We start from the raw sequence: 24,580 nt of genomic DNA, 5'->3' as shown, positions 1-24,580 counted from the left end.
TAGATATTATATAAATGGAGGTTACTTATCAGGAGTTGCTAAATCCTCCAGCTCCCTGAGATGATCCTTTCTCGGAGGCTACAACTAATGGAATTTGAATTTTATATAAATTTAATGGAACAACAAGAATAACTTGTTAGCATTTAGAACCATCCTTGATTCAGTTCAATTAGAGGGTTCATGCCCGTGCATGTTAATTAGTAGGAAATCTTATGCCACATGAAAATACTCCATTCTTCTTCTTCGATTATTGAAGAAACAATTAAAAAGGCATTTCATGATCCACAGCATCATCCCCCCACTTTTCTCAAAAAAAGTTGAGATTTTTATATAACTGGAAACCTTTGGCTACATAATGTTTATGTACAAAAAAATTCTTGCAGATTAATTCGTTTTGCAAAGATATTGTAAAATTTGAATTTCATTCTGGTATACCAGAACGAAAATGCAACACATTGTCTATGGAGCAGTGTAATACACATAATCATGCATAACTCGCAAACGCATATTCGGAATCACCGGAAACTTTGGCAATAAGCATTTTTTCGTGGATATCTACTGAAAAATGTCATAAAAAGAGGATGCTAGGATCACGAAATACTCCTTTAACACATGAGTAAATAGAACAAGATGTCTCCTAAACATATTTGAAAAGTTTACAGTGACATGATGAAACAAGACAACTAGCAAACTGTTTGCATCATGAGAATATCTGACAAATCAATGTTGCCCTGTAATCACATTTCCATTGACAAGGCCAATGTTGCACCTCTCTTGTCAACTTCCACTTCAGTGCTTCTTTCTTCCTCTTTTCATCTTCTTTGCAGTTAGCTTCAAAACACAGTTAATGTCACACTAAAATAGAATACAATCAGTCATGAATTGAATTGAATTGTTCTGCTGCTTAAATATCTACAAAACTATAGCTAATCCTCCCCACATATTCATCCCATTTGACAAGAGTTGTCTACATAAATTGGTACGAAACATTGAAATGTTAGTAGTGTTCAAAATAAGCACTTATCCTCTTGTCCAAAACTCACCAGGGCAACGATGATGAGCCATGTACTTGTCTGACTGACAACCACTATATTTTACCTACAAAATCACAACTTATAAATAAATAAAACTTGACATAAAAATTTTAACTTGTCATGTTATATAGGCCTAATTTGTATCATCAAGAAAGATCTACCAACCACTGCTAGCACATCGTAAGCTGTGATGTCCACTTGTTCAGCATGTTCAGCTTTGAATATTTTCAATTAACCATTTCACTGAGTTAACAGAGATCCGCATATGGATCAGAATGGTGAATTTTAAGCCATTGATTTTCCTGAGCAAAAAAAAACATCAAACAAATTTTATTATTTGCACCCAAAAATATAACAAATTTTGCGGACTACTGAATGTTTTTCCTTATTTTCGGATACTGAATGTTAGTGCAATGTTTTTATCACCCGATGTCTTTATTACATAACATTTCATACCTGAAATGCCAAAAATTTGATTTTATAAACTTCCTCTCCATCTGATCATGTCCCTATGTATGAGGGAGTGTGATAAATCCTAGAAATGTCACACATTCTCCCCTACCGCCCCACCCCACCCCACCCCTCCCTTAGAAAGTGTACTTATACAGGAAAGTTATAATGGACACACACAAAAATCAGCAAACCCCAGTAACAGAATCTATCCAAGTAGAATGCTTTAAAACAAAATGCAAAGTTGAGGAAGATAATCAGATTGAACCATTTATAGCTAGTCTGCTCTGTTGATGCTAAAAAGTGACTTAACTTGGTCAAGTCTGGACACAGTGAACACATTCTAAAATGCATCAGTTTACAAAACCATGGAATAAAGCATGACCATGTAAAACAATCTGTAGCAAACTAGATTCTATGCGATAGCAAACCACTGAATTGCTGTATTCGTACCAGTTTTAGTGTCGTCAAACTAATCACATGATAGTGACGGTGCATCAGGAATATGTGAGAGAATTCATATTTGACAATAAATCGCACTTCCATTAACTTCTCCACCATCAGCAATGCACAGTCAGTATTAACTCTAGGTAGAGACCTAACACCAAATAGAAATGCATAGTACAATGTAATAAAGCTGAGCTCCACTAGTTTTGAGTTTCATGTAGTCACTTGCCGTAAGTTATTAGCGCAGCAAAATCTCAACATCATGGTTTTCTTGCTGTTTAAACAACCTTACATGTCAAAGTTGTCTGGTAGCTTGCTAGCTGTCTTTTCAAGCCCAGATATTGTGACCCACTTAAAATGGTCTTTAAAGAGACTTAGATGTAATTCAAGTGAATACTGCTTCTGTTAAGACTTGTTTTGACAAAGTCTCAGTAACTAGGCTAAATGTACTTGCTACTTTGCCTAAACTTTCCCATTACATTTGATGCTACTTTAACCAGTATACATGTATATTTATCTCATCAGATGAAAAGAAAAAGAGTAGATTTTGGAGACAAAAACAAAAATACAGTCATTCATCATGATGCTGTTATAAGTGGCAGTGATTGAAAAGCTAAGAAGGTCTATCAACAGAGCTATACTCGATCAGCATTAAGCAGAGCTCATGAGGATTTTTTTAATTACTTGTACTATGCCTGTAAAAATAGACCTACTTTTTTGTATCATATAGTAAGGGTACAAAGCAAAAGACATATGAAGTCCAATGAATCAAACCAGTTTTGTATGCGAGGGAGTTAACAATATTGATTTTGTTTCTTGTTCACTCCTTAAAACATTAACATTTATACTACCAAATCCATTTTGGTGACATACCTTGTTACAGTTTCATGCTGCTACACTTCAGACTGGCAACCTTGCTTCTTCAACTTTCCAAAAGTTGCTACTATTGGCAGTGCTAGAAGCTAGTCGAAAATATTCGGTAAAAATAGAGATGAGGGGAACTATTTCTTACCAAATATTTTTAACCACTGCCAACAATAGCAACTTCAGGAAAGTAGAAGCAAGGTTGCCAGTCTGATGAAATGCTGGAAAGCACTGGGTAACAAGGTAACCCAGTCACCAAAAATGGATTTGATATTACATGTAGTAAGATGAATTCCAATCAAACGCTTTCGATTTGACAATCTAGATGAATTTAATACAATATACATTAACTTTTACATTTTAAGCCACTTCCAGTTTAGTTACATGATGTGGGGAGGGAGGGTGTGGGCAAGCTTTATAATACAATTAGTTACATTATTATGGGGCTTCATTGATCTTTTGGTTCAGGGATGGCCACCTTTTTGGACCCAAGGGTCACATAAAACTCACATTGCAAAGAAACAGTTTGACTTGCCCATTCAGTATTATTACTAACTTTTGTTTTAATTTTCATATGTAGCATTATGTTACTTTTTATTAGAAATACTTTGTGGGACGCAGAGGATATAATCGAGGGCTGCATGTGGCTCCCAGGCTGCAGGTTCCATAACCCAGTCTAAGAATTTGGTTAGTTCCCTAATAAGGGATATCAATATCAACCAATTGTCCCAAATATCTGGTTATATAGAGTCCAGTTATTCTGCTGCAAGCATTATATTGAGGATGTGACTAACAACAAATCTATTCGCTCACCCATTGGCAGAGTTCCGTTACCACATGTAAATCAATATGTTTTATGTGGTACTGACCCATTTCTTATTTGCATACTTTTACACACCTCTGTTACAAGCTGTGTGACAAGCATATGTGCAATAATGTTGCTTTGAAACATTATAATAGGCACCGGAGTTTCGCGCGGTGCGCGCAAAAGCGTACATTTTCGCGCATTTGGGTGTCCAAAGCGCATTTTGGATTCCATCGAGAATGTTCACGATTTTGACCCATCGATAAGCTTAAAGTTAAAACTTACGATTTTATGCTCCAAATCGGCAGCATTTACAAGAAAATTCACGCAATATTGGTTCTAACTTCACTTATGTACATCAAAATACAAATAACGATCATTAAACCAAGCATAATGTGGGGAAATTTGCCCTTGCTTTCGACATTTCGATCGACGATTTGTGATGGTCGCCATCTTTATTTTTTTATTTTTCCAGAAACTGGAAATGAACCGAAGTCGCTCAGTAATTGATTGACATGCCATTGTTTTACCGATGTTTTTTCGTGTTTTGCATTGAAAACAGGCGATCGCGCATTTTAGCGCATTTTGACCTATTTTTGGCGCATTTTTGCATTTTGAAAAGTGGCCAGCGCATTTTGCCGTTTTAAATCGCGCGAACCTCCGGTGCCTACATTATAACATTAGTACTGCAACTGCATGGAACTTGTGCTATGCAGAGTTTGCAGACAGTCACTAAGCCAGTCTACATTTGTCTGGATTTTAGAAGTCCACATCGATGCAGTTGCAATATTTCATGTAAAGTGTCCAGCTATCTCATCTAGGCATCCGTCATATCCATCTAGCTCAACATATAGCGATATAAAATGCCTGTTTGGTTGGCACAATACAGCACCAACCAAGATTTGCACAGAAAATGACAAACTTGCTGTGGGGAAGGGAAAGGGAAATATTGATTAATTCAATTGAGTCTGTTGAAGCAACCTCACTCACCTCACTAAACCTCCTCTGTAGTCTACTCGGTGGTTTCGGTCTTCTTCTGACTGGTGTGATGGCATCATCTGATGTCCCTGATGTCTGATCACTCTCTCCATCTGAACTTTGTTGTCTATGGTTTTGTGATGTGACTATACCTAGAACAGAAAAGAGAAGAAGCATACAAAATGAACATTAGACTACAGACTTGCATTCTTTTTATCTGGTGTATTCGCACCTGAAATTACATTTATGTGTGTTGTGTTTCTTTCTTCCACAGGTACCTTACACATGAATAAGTACATCAACATCTCAGCCTGTGTGCATCTCTCAACAAATATGCACAATTACACAGTCTTAAAGTCTAACGTACAATTATTACGTAAATGTATTGCTAATGAAATCAAAATTTTGTGACAAAACAAGACTACCAATTATGAAACCAGGTGATTGTATGATAATGTGCATTGTTGTGTGTAATTAGGAGGTAAAATCATTTCCCCTTCACAGTCACCTGTCAAGCATGGAAAACAGCTGCATGCTACTGTGCCATGTATTTCACTTTATCAGACCTTGCAAATTATCATTTTAATTTTCATTTATTCACCTATTAGAACCAATTTGACAAGTTACAATTTAGTTTAAAATCCCATCAACATTTGTTTCACAGTTCCATGGGGAAAGAATAAACTAAGTGCCATGTTCCTGAAACCAATCAAATACAATGTGCATATCTGTTTGGTTAACCACATTATATTGCTATCTACCTAAGATAGGAATTAGTAACTACTGTTATCAGGTGGACCTTTATTAATATTTACACATATGGTCATGGCCTGAGGTTCACATTGTTAAGGGCATCACTGTATATTTGATAAGTCAAGCTATGGGTTGATTAACTTGCAGGTGGATCTAAAGACATAAGATACTATTTCAACATGTACATATTTCAAATTGGAAGATCCTAAAAATATACAGGTTTATTGATATTATCACTTTATAATATAAACTGCTAAATATAGTGATCAATGCTAGTTTACCTTCTTCCTTTTCAGTCTTCACTTCATGTTGAAATGAACCATTTCATGATATAGTTTTTACAATTTTACATAATTATGGACATATTGGTGAAACCTCAACTAAAAAAAAGGAATCGAACACATCATAAGCCTCCAAAAAGAAACCAAAATAGCTGTTGATAAGGTTACACTTCATTTACTGGATATATTAACTGAAGTATGAAGTTGAATGCAAACTGAACATGTAGATTTATCAAAAAAATAGATGCAAGATGTCATTATTTTTTAATGCTTTGTGAAATCATTGAACGTGTGGAGTTTAGATGTGTATGCATTATTTGTAAAGACTTGCAAACAAGGATACACATACACACACAGAGCATCCGAGTACAGACTCAGTACACCATCCACAGTTCTCTCTAACAAAAATTAACAGAGCCATATCATATCAAGCAACATGAATAAAGGGTGCGTGGGTAATGGCAATATCTCTATTGATATTGATTATTTTTACACACCATTAATACATACATTAATGCTCCCTCCAAGGATAGAAAATGAATAACATGACATGGTTATCCATCTACTACATAAATAACATTAAGCCATTGACCTGTGATGCATGATGGAGGATGTTATGTGTGATAGTGTTATTCACCAAGGAGGATGTCATTTGTGAGAGAACGCAATGACAAAATGAATCATGTGTGTAGAATTAATTTCATTTATCAAATAAAACAGAAATTTAAGTATTTTTTCATGTGTTGCTATTCAGTATAATTTCCTACACATACATATAGTGGATGGGTCTGTTCATGGATCTGGTATGTTGAAATGTTTTTTTTATTTTTATTTTGTCTATTTTCACAACTATAGAACACCCTTTGCAACCTTTAGGATAAGGTTCGGATTTAGCGCTGTTGGTAGATTAGGATTAGAATTAAAGGTTACTTAGGATTAGAATTTAGGGTTACTGTTTTGAATTTAGGATTAAGGTTGGGATAGTGTACAATGTAAGTGTGTGTTACTGTTAGGGTGGTTCTCACAAACATTCTCCTGCTGAATAGATTTGCAAGAATCCGATTTACGTAAAAATTGTGTGAATGTAAACTGGGAGAGAATCAAATGATTCTCATGAATTCTTTAGTGCAGCATGTAACAAACTCTCAGCACTAGTGGTTTCCACCTAAACATCATCCTGTTCAATTGGGATGCTCGTTTTATTGTCTTCTTTCAAATTTTGTCGGTTGAATATGACAGCTTCAGCACAAGCAAGATGCTTGTTTTTTTTCCATATTATCTTTTGAGGCCATATTTTGTAGATTATTTGGAAATTGTTTCCAATGAATGGTATTAAAATAAAAGTAAACTGGAATGATGAATCTGAAAGTATACAAACATTGTGTCATATCAATACATTCCAAAAGTGATTGACCGAACTTGTATGAATTTGACAAAATACAGAAAAATCAAATATTTACATGGCATACACGTACCACATGCAACTTTCAGTTTTCTAATGAATTTTTCCATGAAAAACAACAATGCTGAAAATTTGAAAGTTTCTTATTAGGGAAGACCACACATTAAAGGCATTTTATATTCCTGGAAAATGCCATGTAGGTTTTCCTTTACAAAGAAACTATCACATAATTGAAGACATGATTTGGTTATCATGGTAATATATTATTACCACTTCGTCCGAATGCATGAACATAATCATGGAAACATTATTTTGTGATAAATCTTTCTTTTAGGTTTGATTCCTTCCTTAATAATGTATTTCAATAAATCAAACAAACAGGACAAGAAGTTTAATTGGATTGCCCAGGAACCTTCCACAATGCATTTGGATCAAGCAATCGGCTGATAGCTACAAATATAAAAGTCAAAATTGGAGGAAAATTAAAACAAACCTTATTACTAGTTCTGAAGTCGATTTATCATGCAGACACACGCACAAAGACTAAAGGCAAAACTACATTACCAGTACTATTTTTGTACTTGCAATTTTTCACTGGTTTCTATGCAGTTTTTATTTTTATGGTTTTACACAATTTACATTTGTAAACCTTCCACAATGCATTTGGATCAAGCAATTGGCTGATAGCTACAAATATAAAAGTCAAAATTGGAGGAAAATTAAAACAAACCTTATTACTAGTTCTGAAGTTGATTTATCATGCAGACACCGCACACAAAGACTAAAGGCAAAACTACATTACCAGTACTATTTTTGTACTTGCAATTTTTCACTGGTTTGTATGCAGTTTTTGTTTTTATGGTTTTACACAATTTACATTATTCCCGAGTTCCTTCAATCAGTTCCTTCTTCACTATCTATGCTTCAATAATCAGCAGCATATCTACAAAGGCCAAAACTATTTTGGCAAATTTTGAAATTCATTCTTGCTCTTTCACTCATGAAAAGAGCAAAAATAGCAAGTGCCCAAAAATTTCCACTACATCATGGGAATCAGTGTCTTAAACTAGGTCAAACCATATGCACTTTATATTAACAAATTGCTGATCCCTAATTTATCATTAATTAATCCAATTCAGCATACAACATTTGCTCTAATGCTGCTGTCAATCGCAATCCCTGCCCCCCAGGACCCGGGACATAGTGAGGCTATGTCCCGGCAGGGCAGGGCACTATTTTCTTGTACATCTCCAGCCAAGTCCCACCTCTAACCCTGGGAAGTTATCAAAAAGATTACAAAGTGTGCATGATTTCTCAGAGAACCTGGATTCCCTTGGTAAATCAATAGAACAGATCAAATGACCCCCGAACAGATCAAATGCCCCCCCCCCTCCTGCATATGACCTGACACAGTTGACAGTTCTCTTTTAAAATGTCATGGGTAGCTCCCTGGCCCTTTGAGCTGCATAAATTCCGCCATGTCCCGGCAATGCAGGGACACACGTTGAGCAGTTACATCCATGGCCAAGTCCCAGCTAAGTCTCCACTATTGCCCAGGTCCTAGGGGCTGGGATTGCAACTGACAACCACATAAATCGCTACTCTTAACTGCAAAGTAAATAAATAAATAGATAAATAATTAACATTCTAATTTACAATGAATCCAAAGTGGATGCAAGTCAACAGCACAATTATATGCTTGGGTTATGTTTTGAAGTTTTCCATTAAAACATTTGGGTGAAATGCGAGAAGGAGTAATGTAAGGAGCCTTGTAACGTAATTAAAAAGCCAAAAACCAGGAGTCTTCTTATTCCATATTTTGGTCATTGCTTTTCTGAAAACGTACTGTTCTACACCAATTTGTCAGAATTACTTAAACTCTACAATGCAATGAATGGTGCTCCTCTTTGTGGCGCCCAGCTATGGAAACCCTCAGAAAAACCGATTTGAAAAAACTCAAACATTGATGCTCATGTCAATCATACCTGGTTGGCAAATTACAGAAAGCCTGAGTGTCTCATCATAGGTTGTTTAATTCCAAAAATGATGTACATGCTCTCTTCTGGATTAGTTCTGAAGCGGTACTTGGTGACACACAGGACCATGGTGCCACATAGGGGCAGCATACTCAGCTAATGGGTGTACGAACTCAGAAAAACTGAGACCTATAGGTATTAATGCTCCTTTAAAGTAATGAAAAAAGGACTGTTGACACCATCCACATTTTGTTTCCTATTTATGAAGATTGATGTTAATATTGAGTCAACTTTCCTCCCACGAGCTGCAGACATTAAACAAATGACAATTTGCTATGTGCGACTGCATTTAACACCTTTTGCTGCGTCATCCATTCCCTGCTGATATCAAAACAATTTCTTGACTGGCATTTTTACTTAAAAATCTATTTTTTGAATTTGAAACAGAAATCCCAACAGAAAATTTGCAAAATTAATTTATATATGAAATGAAGACAAACAAATTGCAGGACACCACATGATCATGACAACATTCAGTGTGTTTCTACTGAGTAAACGGTTGATGGTGAATGCGAGGTAATTTGGGGTGATGCAAGGAATATGGAATATACTAGAAACAGATAGCGTAAATGGTTATGTAAGTGAACCTCACCATATACATGTAATACCGGAGAATACTCGCTGACATTCGCAGTAGAAACAGTTCCGGTGATGATTTAGTGGGTGACACCAAAAGTTACTTACTTCAATACAATGCAAGCCAAAATCTGACATTGAACTTTTTTGAAGGTTACAAAAATATTTTTGGACTTCCATCCTCCCTGCAAATGCATCTGGTTGACGAAGAGAGGATTTAAATACAGGGGAATAAAAGCCTTGTAATGCAAAGTGCTCAGTATAAACACACTCATTGATGAACTGAAGCCTTACAGGACTCGCAATCCACAGGTCACTCCCCTTCTTTTCTTGCCATAAAATATCACCTGGTCACTTTCTCTGTAAACCTCACTTCCCTGCTCGACTGTCCCAGGTTGTATCAATATCATAATATGGGCATGATCCATGGGCATAATCCCTGGCCATGCAGCAGCAGCAAGGTTTTATGGTTCTTACAAAAATACATTAGGCCCCTAATTATTTTTCTGCCTTTCATTATATGACCAACATGTAAAATATGTTGTTATTTGCCGCTCACTCACTTGAAGATGGATATTTAGCCCAAATGAGATTCAAAAGTATATTAAAAAGAGTCTGCAAGGTTGACAGCAAAATGTATGTTTATAATAAAGGGATATTCATTATTATTTTTGTAAATATAACCAGTTTTTATCGGTGTTTTTTGGAAAATCACAATAATGAATTCAAGTGAGGGTCAGAAAATGAAGTGAGGGCGGGTGACGGGAAACTCAAAATCGACTTTCACTGGCCTTATGGGTAAATTGGTGTCCGGTCACCATCTATCAAAGGGCTGGATAGCTCTGACGGTAGAGCAAGAATGCACAATCTAGAGGTCAGCAGTTTGAATCCCGCTTCAGCCAAATATCTTTGCTTCCCTTCTTCAATTTTAAACATGAGGAAATTTGCGAATTTGGCAGAGAAAGGAAAAAAAATACAATAACACATTAACAGTACAAGAAAAAATAAATTATACTTTTAATGTGACCAAAAATGTTTGAAAAACCAAGATGGGACTTGAAATATTGACAGCAGCTTTCCAACCTGATGGCAATATTGATCAGTCCCCAAATATTTCCTTTCTACCTGTTTGTATCAAAGCACCAGGTAAATGGCAAGAAGTGATGGTTCCTGCTCATTACTCATTCATTAAGCTTAAGCGGGATGAGATAATTGTTGGCATAAATGATGCATTTTTATCATGACTTCTTAACATCAAAATTGAAAATTACTTGAGCATTTAACCATCTTGTGAGTAGTGTCCAAGATGTTAGTCTGATATGTTTGTCTTCCAACTTGCTGCAACTAATGAACATTTGAATTGATACCAAAAATAAATCAATTTAAGGGATCGGATAGCAATGTTGGCACATTATTTTTTGTGAGACATGAGAGCACATCAGACACATCAAATTGCATTTTGAATACCAGGAATGTCCATCTTTCTGATATCAAACAATTAAATTGTTGTTTTTTTAATTTGCGATATTATAATACAAATTTTATGGCAAATTATTAAAAATCGATATTTTTCACATTTAACAGTCCTCATAGTAAACTTTATCAATCTAATGATATGTACTATAATAAGTGTATGTATGGAGGAAAAGCTGTCCATCATTTGAAAAATTGTACCTTCGTATTGAAGATATACATATTTTTTCCTCAAAAGACCTGTAAAGTCTTTTTTGGGAAAAAAGTTTACTTCAAGGACTGTTAAAAAAATATCAATTTTTAATAATTTTCCATAAAATTTGTACTTAAAGCAATATTATAACATTTTCAAACAAAATAGATTTGCATTTCTTTGCCATAAAATGTTAGCTTTTACTGTCAGATATATCCCCTTTTATTTATGAGCCGAACAACTACGGCAAAGCAAAGAAAATTGGAATTTACTACCAGCGCACATATACATGCCAATACGTACCACTCCTTCGGTCATGTTGTGGTACGACCCTTTGTTGTGTATATCACCGTCCCGCACGCCCGTGACGTACTGTGTGTTATGAACATCGTGTATGCGTTCGACTAATAATTCCATCGTAATAATAATAAAGCGCTGAATCAGCCTTTAATTCAAAATCACGGATTTTGACAAAACTACTTAACTTAGAGTCTTGATTTTTGCAGGGTATATTGGTTTAATAAAGTATAATTTAATCGTGTGAAAAAAGGAATTTTAAAAATTTAGTGAGGGTGTCTTCCTCAGCAAATGTTATAATATGGCTTTAATCGTAAATTTCAAAAAATCAAAATTATTTGATATCAGAAACACATCCTCGTATTCAGAATGCAATTTGGTGTGTTTGATGTGCTCTCAGGTCCCACAAAAAATACTGTAAAAACGTTGCTATCCGATTCTTTCATGCTTTATTTTTATAACGAAACATTCTGTATCTACGAATTTTAAAATTTAAAAAAAAAATCAAAATTATTTGCTATCAGAAGGGCATTCCTCGTATTCATAATGCAATTTGGTGTGTCTGATGTGCTCTCAGGTCCCACAAAAAATACTGTGCAAATGTTGCTATCCGATTCCTTAATGCTTTATTTTTATAATGAAACATTCTGTATCTGGAAGACAACTATTCCATCCATGAATGTGGCACTTTTAATTTAAACACTCACCTAAAAGCTGGATGTGTTTCCTTTCTTGTCCATTTATATTAGTTTCAATAAACTTAAATTAAAACCTTTGTGCAATAACCTGAATTTGACCTGATCCATCAAACACAAATTAACTGCTTTTAATATAAAGTGTCACTTCTAAAATCTCATTTGCAGACTCCAGAAAAGGGTGACTAAAGCATACTGTTTTAACTTACAGCACTTGACAAATATACTAGGATTTTTCTTTAATTGCATGACCTCAAATGGCTCCTAGACCTTTTACCCTAGGTTTGTACATTTTTGTCCAACTTGGCAATCCTCTCATATTTTCCATACAAAAACATAAAATAAATGAATTCTATTCCACACAACTTTTACTACATGTCTTATGTATAAAGCACAAGCTTCAACAAATACAATTGCATTATTTGCAGTTTTTTGGTTCTAAATTCATTTTTTGACATTGGGACAAAATCTATAAAAAAAATTATATTTACATTGTCCCCGCTTTTTTCTTTTTGATTTGGAGAGTCCCGGGACCTGTAAGACACAGGCTAGGGTTATTTGTGGTTTTGTTTTTTCAATGGAAAAAATCAAGGAAGTGGTAGATACAGTAGATATACTGCAATAACAAAAGACACAGCCTAATGTTGAAGTGTATTCATTAATCAGCTCTTTATAATTCACTAGTGTCATCTGCAACAGATTTACAGCTAAATAGAATTGAGCTACAATGTTACATACTTTTTTCATAATTAACAGGTTGATTTCTCCATGGAGTCATTCAACTTTCCGGCAACAACCTATTTATATTTTAAATTGAGTTGTTTCAACCTTTTACAGTTTATTGTATCTCCTAAGCTCACAGACAACCCAAAGGAGTTGATTTTCATCAATATTTTTCGTCATCTCAACACCATTTCCTTTGTTGTCTCTTCCTACATGCATATCTGTCTTCAATGAATCATTTTCATTACATTTACCCTAAAACAATGTAAATTCTTATAAAACCTTATAAGGAAAACCACTGGACATGCAAGTTTGATATATATGCATGGTTTCGTTGGCTGGCTCAGTGAAACACATCTTGAGCTTGGGACACCAAGTCTAAGGTTCAAAGGGTACCAAGTAACTTCTTTGTTCATCTTCTCTCTTTTTTTGTTCCTTCTTTCCTCTCCGATAGTCAAAAATGATATTTCAAAACCATGATGGCCAATTGTTTTTGCATAATTATATAGAAATTATTATTTTGAGATGAGTTGAGTTTAACAATTTGATTGCCCCCCCCCCCCCCATCCCCCCACACACACACACAAATTACCAGCATTTCAGGCACTTATCAATGACAAATTGATGAAACATGATCTTCATAATGTTATTGTCTAAAGAAAAAAGACAGTAAGTGGTTTTAGCAATATTAAAGCAATATTATTTTGAGACCTTTATATATTGATTGCATTTGCAATAACAACATCACTATGAATAATGAACTTGGAAAGGTTAAGCTGCAGTTAAAGGCCATCCGTACTTTTTGGACCAGACAGTTGAATTTCATCATCATTATCATTTTGCAGTTTGATAATAGTTTCTTCTGAAAAGGTCAAAAAAGCAAAACAGGATAGGACACCAAATGCACACAACTTCTTATTCAAAAGGTGGGTGGTCAGAAGTTTTGAGTTAAATTGTGGTTTTCTTATAAGCATCAAGAACATGTTTCACAATGGTCCATAGATTATAGAACAGTATGGTGATGGCCACTGATGGCAGATGTTACATCTAAACCGAACATATTTCAGGTATAAAATGTCACTGGGATCATGAGAAAATGTGAGCTTACAAGTTTCTGATGCCTAAATATCCATTTTTATAGGATAAAATGGGGGCATGAGGCTGTCGATCAGGTTACACACCTTTAAGACGAAGAAGAAAACTGATCTGATCTGCCGGCCTGACCGACCCAGATTTTATGCGTTTTATTTTTACTATTTTTGTGCTACATGCATAAAATCAGCTGTGTTTTTTTTTGGGGGGGGGGGAGGAAGTGGATTGATTTTTACTGAAAAAATTGTAACGAGGTAAGTGGAAAACAAAAGTGAACAATTTTGACAGATTTTGGTGATAGTTAATAGGATCATTTGCAAAACAAAACAAATGGTAAAGAACAAATGTTTTGACCCCTCCCCCCAGGAAATTCAGTTTTGTGAGCGATCAAGCAAATAATTATTTTCTACAAAAATTTACAATGACATGTTTACATATTTACAAGGTTGGAATCATGGTTGAATAAATAACACAAAGAATTTTTCCTGTTTGAGTTGTCCACTTCAGCTCTATGAGCATGATGAGGGTTGTAAAGTTTGCACCCTGGTCAAATTCTGCAGGTTATTGTACTTTGCACTGGTATTTTATCCTGCTGAACAAACTGGCCAACTAATTATGTGGCTTACAGCCCACCTGTTTATGGTATCTACAGCGATTATATACAGGTGCAATGCCTCTGAGAACATGACTATTACTATTAACCAGTGATAATTATTCATTGGATCTATTGCTGCTTGTGTGAGTTAATTACACTTATGTATGCTAACATCGATAAAAATTCCATAAATATTTTCCATACTCCTACCACTTGTCCATATACCTACAACATGTAGCCTACTCCTAGCACTACGCTGACCAGTTCCACCAAGCATTCAATTCTGGTCAGCATAAACATCAGCTACTACTTACTGTGTTTCTGTGTCCATTTTCAACCATTAAAAAACACAATTTCTCAGGCTTGCATTATTTATTTCAGATCCTCACATATATTATTTGTGTCTCGCATGCCCTGCTAGGGCGTATAGGCCACCTCCTTCTTCATTATTTAATATTATAATTGGCCGCTTAGACACAGTGATCTCGAGAGTTATAATGGGGACTTTAGTTGAGATTTCCCGAGTACCAACTGTGAACTCAGGTAGTGCGGTGGTTTACTCTGGACCAGTAATTCAGCTATCGGAGTTCAATCCCCAGGTTCAATCCCCGCTAAGTCCTGATTTTTTTCTCTCTCAAAATTTCATATGCCAGTTTGCTCGAGCCCCAAAATCGGCATGGTAATTAAAAACTTTCAATCCAAATATTGACAGGAAAACTTAGTAAGTTTTGCTTTTCTCTCCAGCTAGAAACAATACCAAACCTGGAAGTGTGATATCAGGTCACAAAAATATCATAAAAAATTGTGACATGCAAAACTCGTTCACATTCATAGCAATGTGGGCTGTTAACATATGGGATAAATGTTAGAGAATAAACATTGCTGAGTGCAGTTTCCCCTCAAGAAAAATAGAGATTGACCAGTACATTGAGCACTGTATAAAGCTAAATGCAATGCTAGTCAAAACTGAGAAATAGTGTGGTTATAATAATAATAAAAAGCGTCTAAAACCAACCAAAAACTTTCTAAATCTATGGCGATGCTTCCAGAAGTTATGCAATTGGATCATGGTTGTACAGGTGCATAAAAAAGGGGACTTGTAGACATTTGTCACTCAAACATTCTGCAGGGGCTCTTATTTATACATGTAGGTAAATTAAGTCCAATATGGTCATTGTACATTTTAATTGTTATGTCCTGATGGGCCAAAAACAATTATTACATAATTCCGATGTAATCTAACAAAATGACTCGCCTGATGTTAAAAGTGTTCAGATTTTTTCATATTCTGTTATTGAAGCCTTAGAGGTTGTATTGCTCCAGCAATTTTGATATGGAATCAAATCAGGAACAAAATTTACTGGGTAATGAGAAAAGATGCTCCTATGGACAAAAGATTCCTTTGTATTTTAATGTTTTCTGCTTCAAAATAAATCATGCCAAGACCTTCTGTTTGTCAGAAAAAACTAACTTTTGATGATGATCGTTAAGAATTATGACTTATTTCAAATTATCCTGCTTGCAATGATTGTGTACATGTTAGCTAAATTATAATGTACCATGTATTATGAGACAAGAGGGAGGGGCAGGTGGAAGACACTTACAAATTGATTCCCCCCTCTTGCATTGATAGATGTTAATCAACCCCTTGTGGATCCTGTGCCCCCTGTCTGGAACAAATTTCCATCTTGCCCAGGCTTTTCCCCTCTCAGAACGTATGTTCAGACTGGCTAGGCGTCTGTGTCCATTAATGAATCACCCAGAAATTTGTCCCTGTTGTAAATGTTATGTCTGAAGCTTGTCTGAGTATAGCATACTAGTGTATGGTATTAGTAATGCCACATTAACATATGGTTTGTTAGGCTTGAATAATAATATTGACCTCATTGATTTTATAACATGGAAATTGCATACTAGTATGCTGTCCAGGGACTAGACACTCGCAATTATTTCACGGTTAGACATTCGTTTGGTCAATTTCAAATTGCAAGAATTTGCAAATTAAAAAAAAATCTTGGGACTATTTGAGGAAAATATGATATTGCAGGAGATGGGTACAATTATCGAGTAGGGTGCAAATTGCTAGACTTGAGTCCAGTCCTCGTTTACGGAGTTTATGGTTAGGGTTTAGGGTAAGGGCAGTCTTGTAATAAGACTAGTAGTGTTGCGCCCTATTCGGTAATCGATCCCAGGAATTTTATTGTAAGATTGTTTTTGTAATTCAATTTTTAATCTAACCTACCCTAACCTAACCTATTTAATTTAGCTTAGTTTAGTATTTGTTTGATTGTATTTATGTTTGATTATATTTGATTATATTTTATAGTTTATATGATTTGTTTTTGTTTCTTTTTATGTATTTATTTATTTTATTTTAATCTTTTATTACTTTACTTCATATCAGGCAAAATTCTATTTGTGCAATATCAAACAAACATAATCCATAAACCATCAGAGCCATAAACCATCAGAGCCATAACATCCGGCTGAGGACGCAGTTGGTACTGTGAAAGCGCTCCCGGTAAGCGATCAAATTTTAAGTAGTGTTGAAGTCAAAAATTCTTCTAATTTAAATTATACCACTACGTATGAATTTACAATTTTATATCAAGACTGAATTCGGCAGTGATTGCCTTGCTTGTTAGACAGTTTGAAAAACATCACTCAAACTCGCTCGGTTCAAGAATCATTTACGATTTAACCTGGCGTGCTTTAATAATCGTGTGACACCAAAATATCTCCGTCTGCCGACCCGGAAGTGAAAGTATTTCGATGCGAGAAATATCATCCAAAAAGCACAAAGATCTTTACTCAACGGCGGATACGGCAAAATAATTTTACTTTGGATATTTTAAAGCAAAAACATCAAGAATTAGAAACCAAATTACGCGGTTTATTACGGAAACAGCATGGTTGAGAGTCTCGGAGTTTATCGCCCATGCGCAGAAGCGAGAACATGACCTGGTAAAGGATCGCCAAATTCGGAAGTTTGGACGTTTAAAAACAGAGAAAGAGAACGCCGATAATTTGGGTAAAGACGGTTTTACAGCGGATAAGAGGAGTAAAGACAAGTGGGTGGTGAATTTGTCATCTAGGAAGCTTTACGCGGCGGAAGTTAATGTGTTAGAACGCGGTCTTAACTTCGCGGTAAGTCCAGAAAGTTTGCCCATCAATGAGATTGTAGTTGCCACTGAAAGTGCATGTAAACAAATTGCAAGCGATAAAGCGGCTGAATTACGTGCTCGTGTTGTGAATATTGCAAAAAATGCTAAACCCCCGGTAAGCAATATCAATAAGGCTGAGCGATCGGCGGTTGAATCTTTAAAGAAAGACACAAGCATCCAAATCTTGCCAGCTGATAAGGGAAGAGCAACTGTTGTGATAGACAATTCAGTGTATGAAGAGAAAGCTTTAGCTCTACTGCAAGATAAAAGTGTCTATGAGACTCTGAAAAAAGACCCCACTCAGAAATTTCAAAGCAGACTTATCAAGTTGCTGAAAGAACTCAAAGAAACAGGTGCGATAACTAGCAAGACATATTGGGACTTATATCCTACCGTAGCTGATGTTCCCAGATTTTATGGTCTCATAAAGATACATAAAGCCGAGGCACCGTTAAGACCCATAGTGTCAAGCATCGGTGCTGTGACCTATAATCTTGCGAGGTTTGTTGCGGACATTATATCACCTTTGATAGGAAAAAAGGAACATCACATCGTTAATTCTCAGGCCTTTGTTAACCAGATCAAAGACTTAAAAGTAGAGCCTGATGAGTCCATAGTGTCCTTTGACGTGTCGGCATTGTTCACTTCTATCCCGGTGAAAGAAGCTCTCGTTGTCGATTCGCAGTTTGTTGGAAAATGACGAAACCTGGAAAGTAGGGACAGCGGAAGATCTAGAGGTGGACGACATCATCAATCTCTTGAACTTTTGCTTAAGCACGACATATTTTGTGTTCAGAGAGAAATACTACCAACAGAAGGATGGATGCTAATGGGCAGTCCTTGCAGTCCCCTGGTGGCCAACGCAGTATATGGAGTATTTTGAAAAGCGAGCTTTGTCATCCGCTCCTCATCCACCACGCATGTGGGTTCGCTATGTCGACGACACATTCTGCGTTATAAAAACTTCGCACCTGGATGAATTTACAGATCACATAAATTCGCAAGATAATAACATTAAGTTCACCAGAGAGGAAGAGGAAGGCGGGCAACTTCCTTTCCTAGACACTCTGATCGTGCGGGCTAGCGATGGCAGTGTGAAGGTCAAGATCTTTAGAAAACCAACTCACACTGACCAGTATTTAAGTTTCGCTTCCCACCACCCACTGGAGCACAAATTAAGTGTGATCAAGACATTGCTTTATAGGAGTGAAATTGTTACGGATCCGGAGGATAGATAGAGCTGAGGAAATTGAACACGTAAAAGGAGCGCTCCGAAACTGCGGTTATCGCGACTGGACCTTTTTCAGAGCCCAGGAGAAGCGTGAAAAATCAGCTTCACAGGACGAACCGGATAGTGAAACTTCCAGGGGTTCACAATAACTTTACCCTACTTGGAAGGAACTTGAGCAGCTTCGCCGAGCATTCAAAACAGCAGGTGTTCCCACAGCCTTTAAACCATACCGCACACTCCGGCAAACACTTGTGTCACCGAAAGATAAAGTAGACAAATTAAAACAGTCAGGGACCGTTTACGAAATCTCCTGTTCAGACTGTGATGCTATGTACATTGGTGAAACAGGTAGAAAGTTGGAAAAACGGCTATCTGAACATAAATCAAAGGCTGCCGGTTCCAAATCTGCTGTACATGAGCATATTTCCAGGAGCAAAAACACCCATCAAATAGACTGGGAAAACGTAAATGTGCTGGAAAAAGAACCCAAAGAATTTTCCAGAAGGGTCCTAGAAGCCATACACATCAGGAAAAAGGACCCAACTTGAACAGAGACACTGGTCTGGATTTAGATCCAGTTTGGGACAACCTACTCATACCCAAGACCACCAGGGGGCCGCGGACAACACCTTTGACGTCATCTTCTAATAGTGTGACGTCATCGAAGGTTGTCAACAAGCCATAAACCATCAGAGCCATAACATCCGGCTGAGGGCGCAGTTGGTACTGTGAAAGCGCCCGTAAGCGATCAAATTTTAAGTAGTGTTGAAGTCAAAAAATTCTTCTAATTTAAACATAATTTTATAAAGAAATCAGTGATATTTATTGTTTAGTATTAAATGTGGGCCCACTCAACACTAGCACACTATTTCAATTATAAAACCACTGTGGTGTAAATAACATGAACCAAAATATTCCATTATTCTTCCAACCATAACATTATTGATCAAACAAACTAATCCATATGAAATGTCAAAAGTTCACCATGAATCAAACCTCAATAGGCAATTAGTATAAATATAACTTAGAACTGCTTTTTCATCATTGCATTATTATAAATCTAATATTGAGATAAAGGAGACTAAAAACAAGATGCTGTCAGTATGTATATTAAAGAACCTATTAATTAAAAGTTATTTATAATATAAGAAATAAAGTACAGAGAAGACAAGCGGCATATTTGACATCATCAATTGTTTTCAACTTCCTAATGTACCTCCCTTATGAATCAATACAGACTGACAGTGGTCAATATGGCTTCCTGTTTAATATGAACCATTAGTCAAATTGAATCGCCACTCAAACAACTATAAAAGCACTGGACTACATGCATGTACAAATCCAAACATAAACATTCATTTTACACTTTGGACTTGTGATTGACCCCACAGTGCCTAAATAAGTCGACACACAGATATACCTGTGGTCAACATAAGTCAACTGAACTTTTCTTGTGTGTAAACAAGGTCATGTTTTGCTTCGACTTCAGATACTCGACTTCTAAATGACTCTAAATGACGACCTGGAGCAACTTTTATTGAATTCAAACTCGACTTTTGCAGTATGAACGAACATGCAATTAAAAGTCAAGTAATAAATGCCTAATAGTAATAATAAAAACATTTGTGCATTATTTATCAAATGTTTTCCCAATTAAGCATTTACATTGTTTTGTAGATTCATTTTATGTTGATTCATTTTTAAAGCCATGAACAAAATGAAGCACTGATTATTAAATGCCATGATATTTCCATAATATCTGGGATCAATCAGCTGGCACTTGCCCATTGAATACAGCAGGCCAGCTCTTACTTCTATGTTTATAGCAACATCCACCATCTTGAGCGAAATTGGTTGGGACATTTTTACTAAGGCCCAATGCATATATGGAAAGTGCAAAATAACCTAATCCCCTGCAAGCAATGGTGTAGAAATATAGCACAATCTGCCGTACTATTCAGAACTCAAACTTTGTACAAAGGGGAGTGGGATGCAAGAAAAAAGTGTTCCAATAGCATACCAAGGCAATATTATGTATTTGGAAATCGAAGACAAAAAAATGCAAATATCACCATACTGCGGCATAAGAACATAAGGCTGGATTGAAATATATTCTGCATAATTAGACTAAAATGCAGATCAAAATCATCTTATTGCTTGGATCAGATGAAACAAGATGCTAAAGAACAATACTAAATTCTAAAAAGACCTCCTGATATTTTGTTAGCATACCACAGCTTCCTGCCTCGCTCTGTAATAAGTACTTTTGTGAATTCATAATATGTTTTATGTACAACCATACAAATTCATGGCAATCTCATTATACTATGAAAAAAGCAAAGGAAATAGGCAGAATTTTGATGCATGCAGCAGTTGGATACGCTATGGGATGCCTGCCAAAGTACGACTTAAGTAAAATGATAAAAGCTGAATTGCTTTCAATTTATATCTTCGTATTGAATCTGAATCTCCATAATCATTGCTATTATTTTTTTAATGTATTATGTCTGAATTGAAATGCTGAAGAAAGGTTCCAAATTGTGAATTTCAAAATGCCATGAGCATATCTATTTATATGTGCCCTGATCAAAAACCTATGTGGACACTATTATCCAAGTTGTTTTGTACTTGTTCTTTGTAGAGGCCATTCACATCTCATCTTCAGGTTGTAGATACTTTGCTTCAGTGAATTAATAAATGGAAAGACACTGGCCAACTCGGACAACATTGAATTTTACGGGCATGTAATTGATTTTATTTTTAAGTGTTATGTTTTGTTGTTATTTGTTAAATATTCATATTTTGACAGATTCAACCCTGGAGTTGAACATAAGAAAACATCACAAGAATGATGAACTGAAAACAAACAATCAAACATAATAAATAATGCATCACCTAATAATAATTACTTGCTTGTAGATCAATTTCAACATTCATATTAACAAGAAAGGAACTGTCACTTCAATTATTTCACACATTGCGGTTTGTAACAAAAAAGGGTTAACCCATGGTCTAGCACAGCAACCCACCTAGGTATCGATGTAAAATGTTATGTACTAGTAAACATAAAACACAATCACATGCTGGCTAGCTATCCAGGTACTCTACTCCTACACTCCGGTTCAACAGAATAAAAAAACCGAGCCACGTCTGCTATCGTGCAGACTCGATCATGGTTAAAATAAGTCGGCCACATAACACCTCCCTGCATGAGCCATACATGCCACTGATGAATTACCTGAACCTAAAATATGATGCTGGGAGAGGGACAATCAGCCCCATATATTGAGTCAAAATTGATTGTTTAATAGATCAGGAACATACACTTTTCTCAGAAAATGAAGAAATATTTCAGTTTTAAGTAATGACCGCAGTAATGATTGGCTGTGCTGTCACAAAATGCCACTGAAAAAATGAGTAAATTATATTATATTGATTCACACTTTTCACAGAGCACAAATCATGGATCGCACATGCTGCTTTCATTCTTTCAGGAGTGAAAACCAATTAACAAACCAGTTTGTAATTGGCAATGTTAACTGACTAATACAAATTCACTGCCTTAAAAACAGTAACAATACATAATACATCTCCGTATAAATAGGCAGCCTTTCAGCTATTTTTGTTGTACAGTAGGCATGTAAAACAATTAATATTGTCCTATTTACATACAAACCATTATGGTTAGTTAGGTAGGTACTGTCGCATAGAGGTACACAAATAGTCTTTACAAAGATTGCAGACTGGAGATGGTAAATTAGCTGTAAATAAGTAAAATAAAAGGTGTTAACTTTTAAATAATTTGTACAGAGTAAATATCCGCACCACATTACCTTCTCTCCCTTTCTTTGAGATTGGCATCTTGCCTCATGAGAGGAGAAATATTAGCTGCCAGGCTAGAAGGATCTACTAAATTTGATTATACAGTGCCAAATTTTAATCTCTGTCTACAGTGTATGTGAAAATGATAATGTAAATGGTTCATAATGTAAAGCAAGTTCCTAAATGTACGCGACTACGCGTCCATGACAATTTAACAAATTTCGCGAGTGCAATTGATTTGCGACATTGTCAAGCTCGTAAATATTTTTTCTTCCTATACTAGGGCTGCTACAAATACACATTTTGCAGCACAAATCACATATTTTGGCTCCAAAAGCGTATTTTTGACATTTGGGGTAAAAAAATTAAAAAAGAAATAAAAATATAGAAATATGTACAAAACCAATGTATTTTTAGATCTATAACAGATAATGAGGTAAACACTTGCAATTCTGCTCCTTTTTTATACAAAATTTTATTTTTTTTGATGATTTTTTCCCAATTTGGTTTTTAAAGGAATATGAGACCCATATCCCTGGTGTTACACTTACAACCACAAATGACTGCATCAAATTTTTGAAACATAATTACAAATGGTCAAAAGAATTCAAGGAAATGTATAACTTTAGGAAAACTTCATGTTGAAAAAAAAAAGACCATAGGTTCCAAGACGTGAAATTTGAATGCCGGGAAAATACCATGCTTATAGTATTCTGTATTACACCATACACACACAGCTGTGCTGTGGTATACTTTCAGTGACTAATAATTAGTCTTTCCACACACATAAGAACTGTTGTTTGTCATATAACATGAAGTTGTTACATCCTTGTTGATGCTATTCATTAATTCAAGGATGATGATTTTTGCAATGTATGTATATGTGATGCGATCAAGCAAAATCAGTTGGAACTCAGAAATATTGATTTTGAGACATAGCCATACAAAGGAAATATTTCCTTTTTTTCCTTTTGTTTTAGAAACTCTTTAATTGCTCATATCTTTGGAACTGGTTGTTCAATTTCAATGGGGTTTTCTGCAAAATCAAGATTTGTAAATGCTTTTTACTATTCTATAAGAAACTGAAAATTTAATATTTCTGAGTTACGACTGATTTTGCTTGATCGCATCACATATATGTACAGGCTGTATCAAAATAAATAACATCAGTTTTGATGTTTGTTAAGAAGCATGCTTCTACCAAATGCAACATGGGATCATCATGAAATAACCACACTTAACAGTTTTGAAGCTCTTTATAAGATTAATTGAAACATTACAATGTATAGGTGGATCTCATGCTGGAGAACGATCATTTTGATATAGCCTGTATGACTATATGTTTCGTGCTCACATCTGTTTTGTAATTATCACTCATGCAAAAGCAACAAGTTCAGCATCCTTTCCCAGAATTACTGATACATGTCACATTCATTTATTAATATTAAAACAAATAGAAATGACTATCAATTAAAAACAATTAAACATATTAATTTATTTGTGCAGTGTGTTTAGAACTCATACTGCGTGTAGCACTTAAAGCTAATGAAAGTTTTTCATGCAAGTATTAAAGGAGTATTTCGTGATCCTAGCATCCTCTATTTATGTAATTTTTCATTAGATATCCACGAAAAAAACCTATTCCCAAAATTCCAGTTGATTCCGATTT

General features: G+C 35.5%; 1 protein-coding gene across 3 annotated transcripts in view; it reads right to left on the bottom strand.

Annotated features, from left to right (window-relative positions):
* LOC140149040 (cyclin-dependent kinase 17-like) overlaps positions 1 to 24,580 on the bottom strand; it is a 146,840-nt gene that overhangs the window by 91,059 nt on the left and 31,201 nt on the right. For all 3 annotated transcript variants that reach the window (XM_072171187.1, XM_072171189.1, XM_072171188.1), the window contains exon 3: positions 4,591 to 4,730. In XM_072171187.1, coding sequence (XP_072027288.1) covers positions 4,591 to 4,730 — 140 coding nt within the window. The remainder of the gene's footprint in view (positions 1 to 4,590; positions 4,731 to 24,580) is intronic.

Source organism: Amphiura filiformis, chromosome 3, assembly GCF_039555335.1.
Source record: "Amphiura filiformis chromosome 3, Afil_fr2py, whole genome shotgun sequence".
NCBI classification, from domain to species: Eukaryota; Metazoa; Echinodermata; class Ophiuroidea; order Amphilepidida; family Amphiuridae; genus Amphiura; species Amphiura filiformis.
This window is presented reverse-complemented; position numbering and strand designations above follow the sequence as displayed.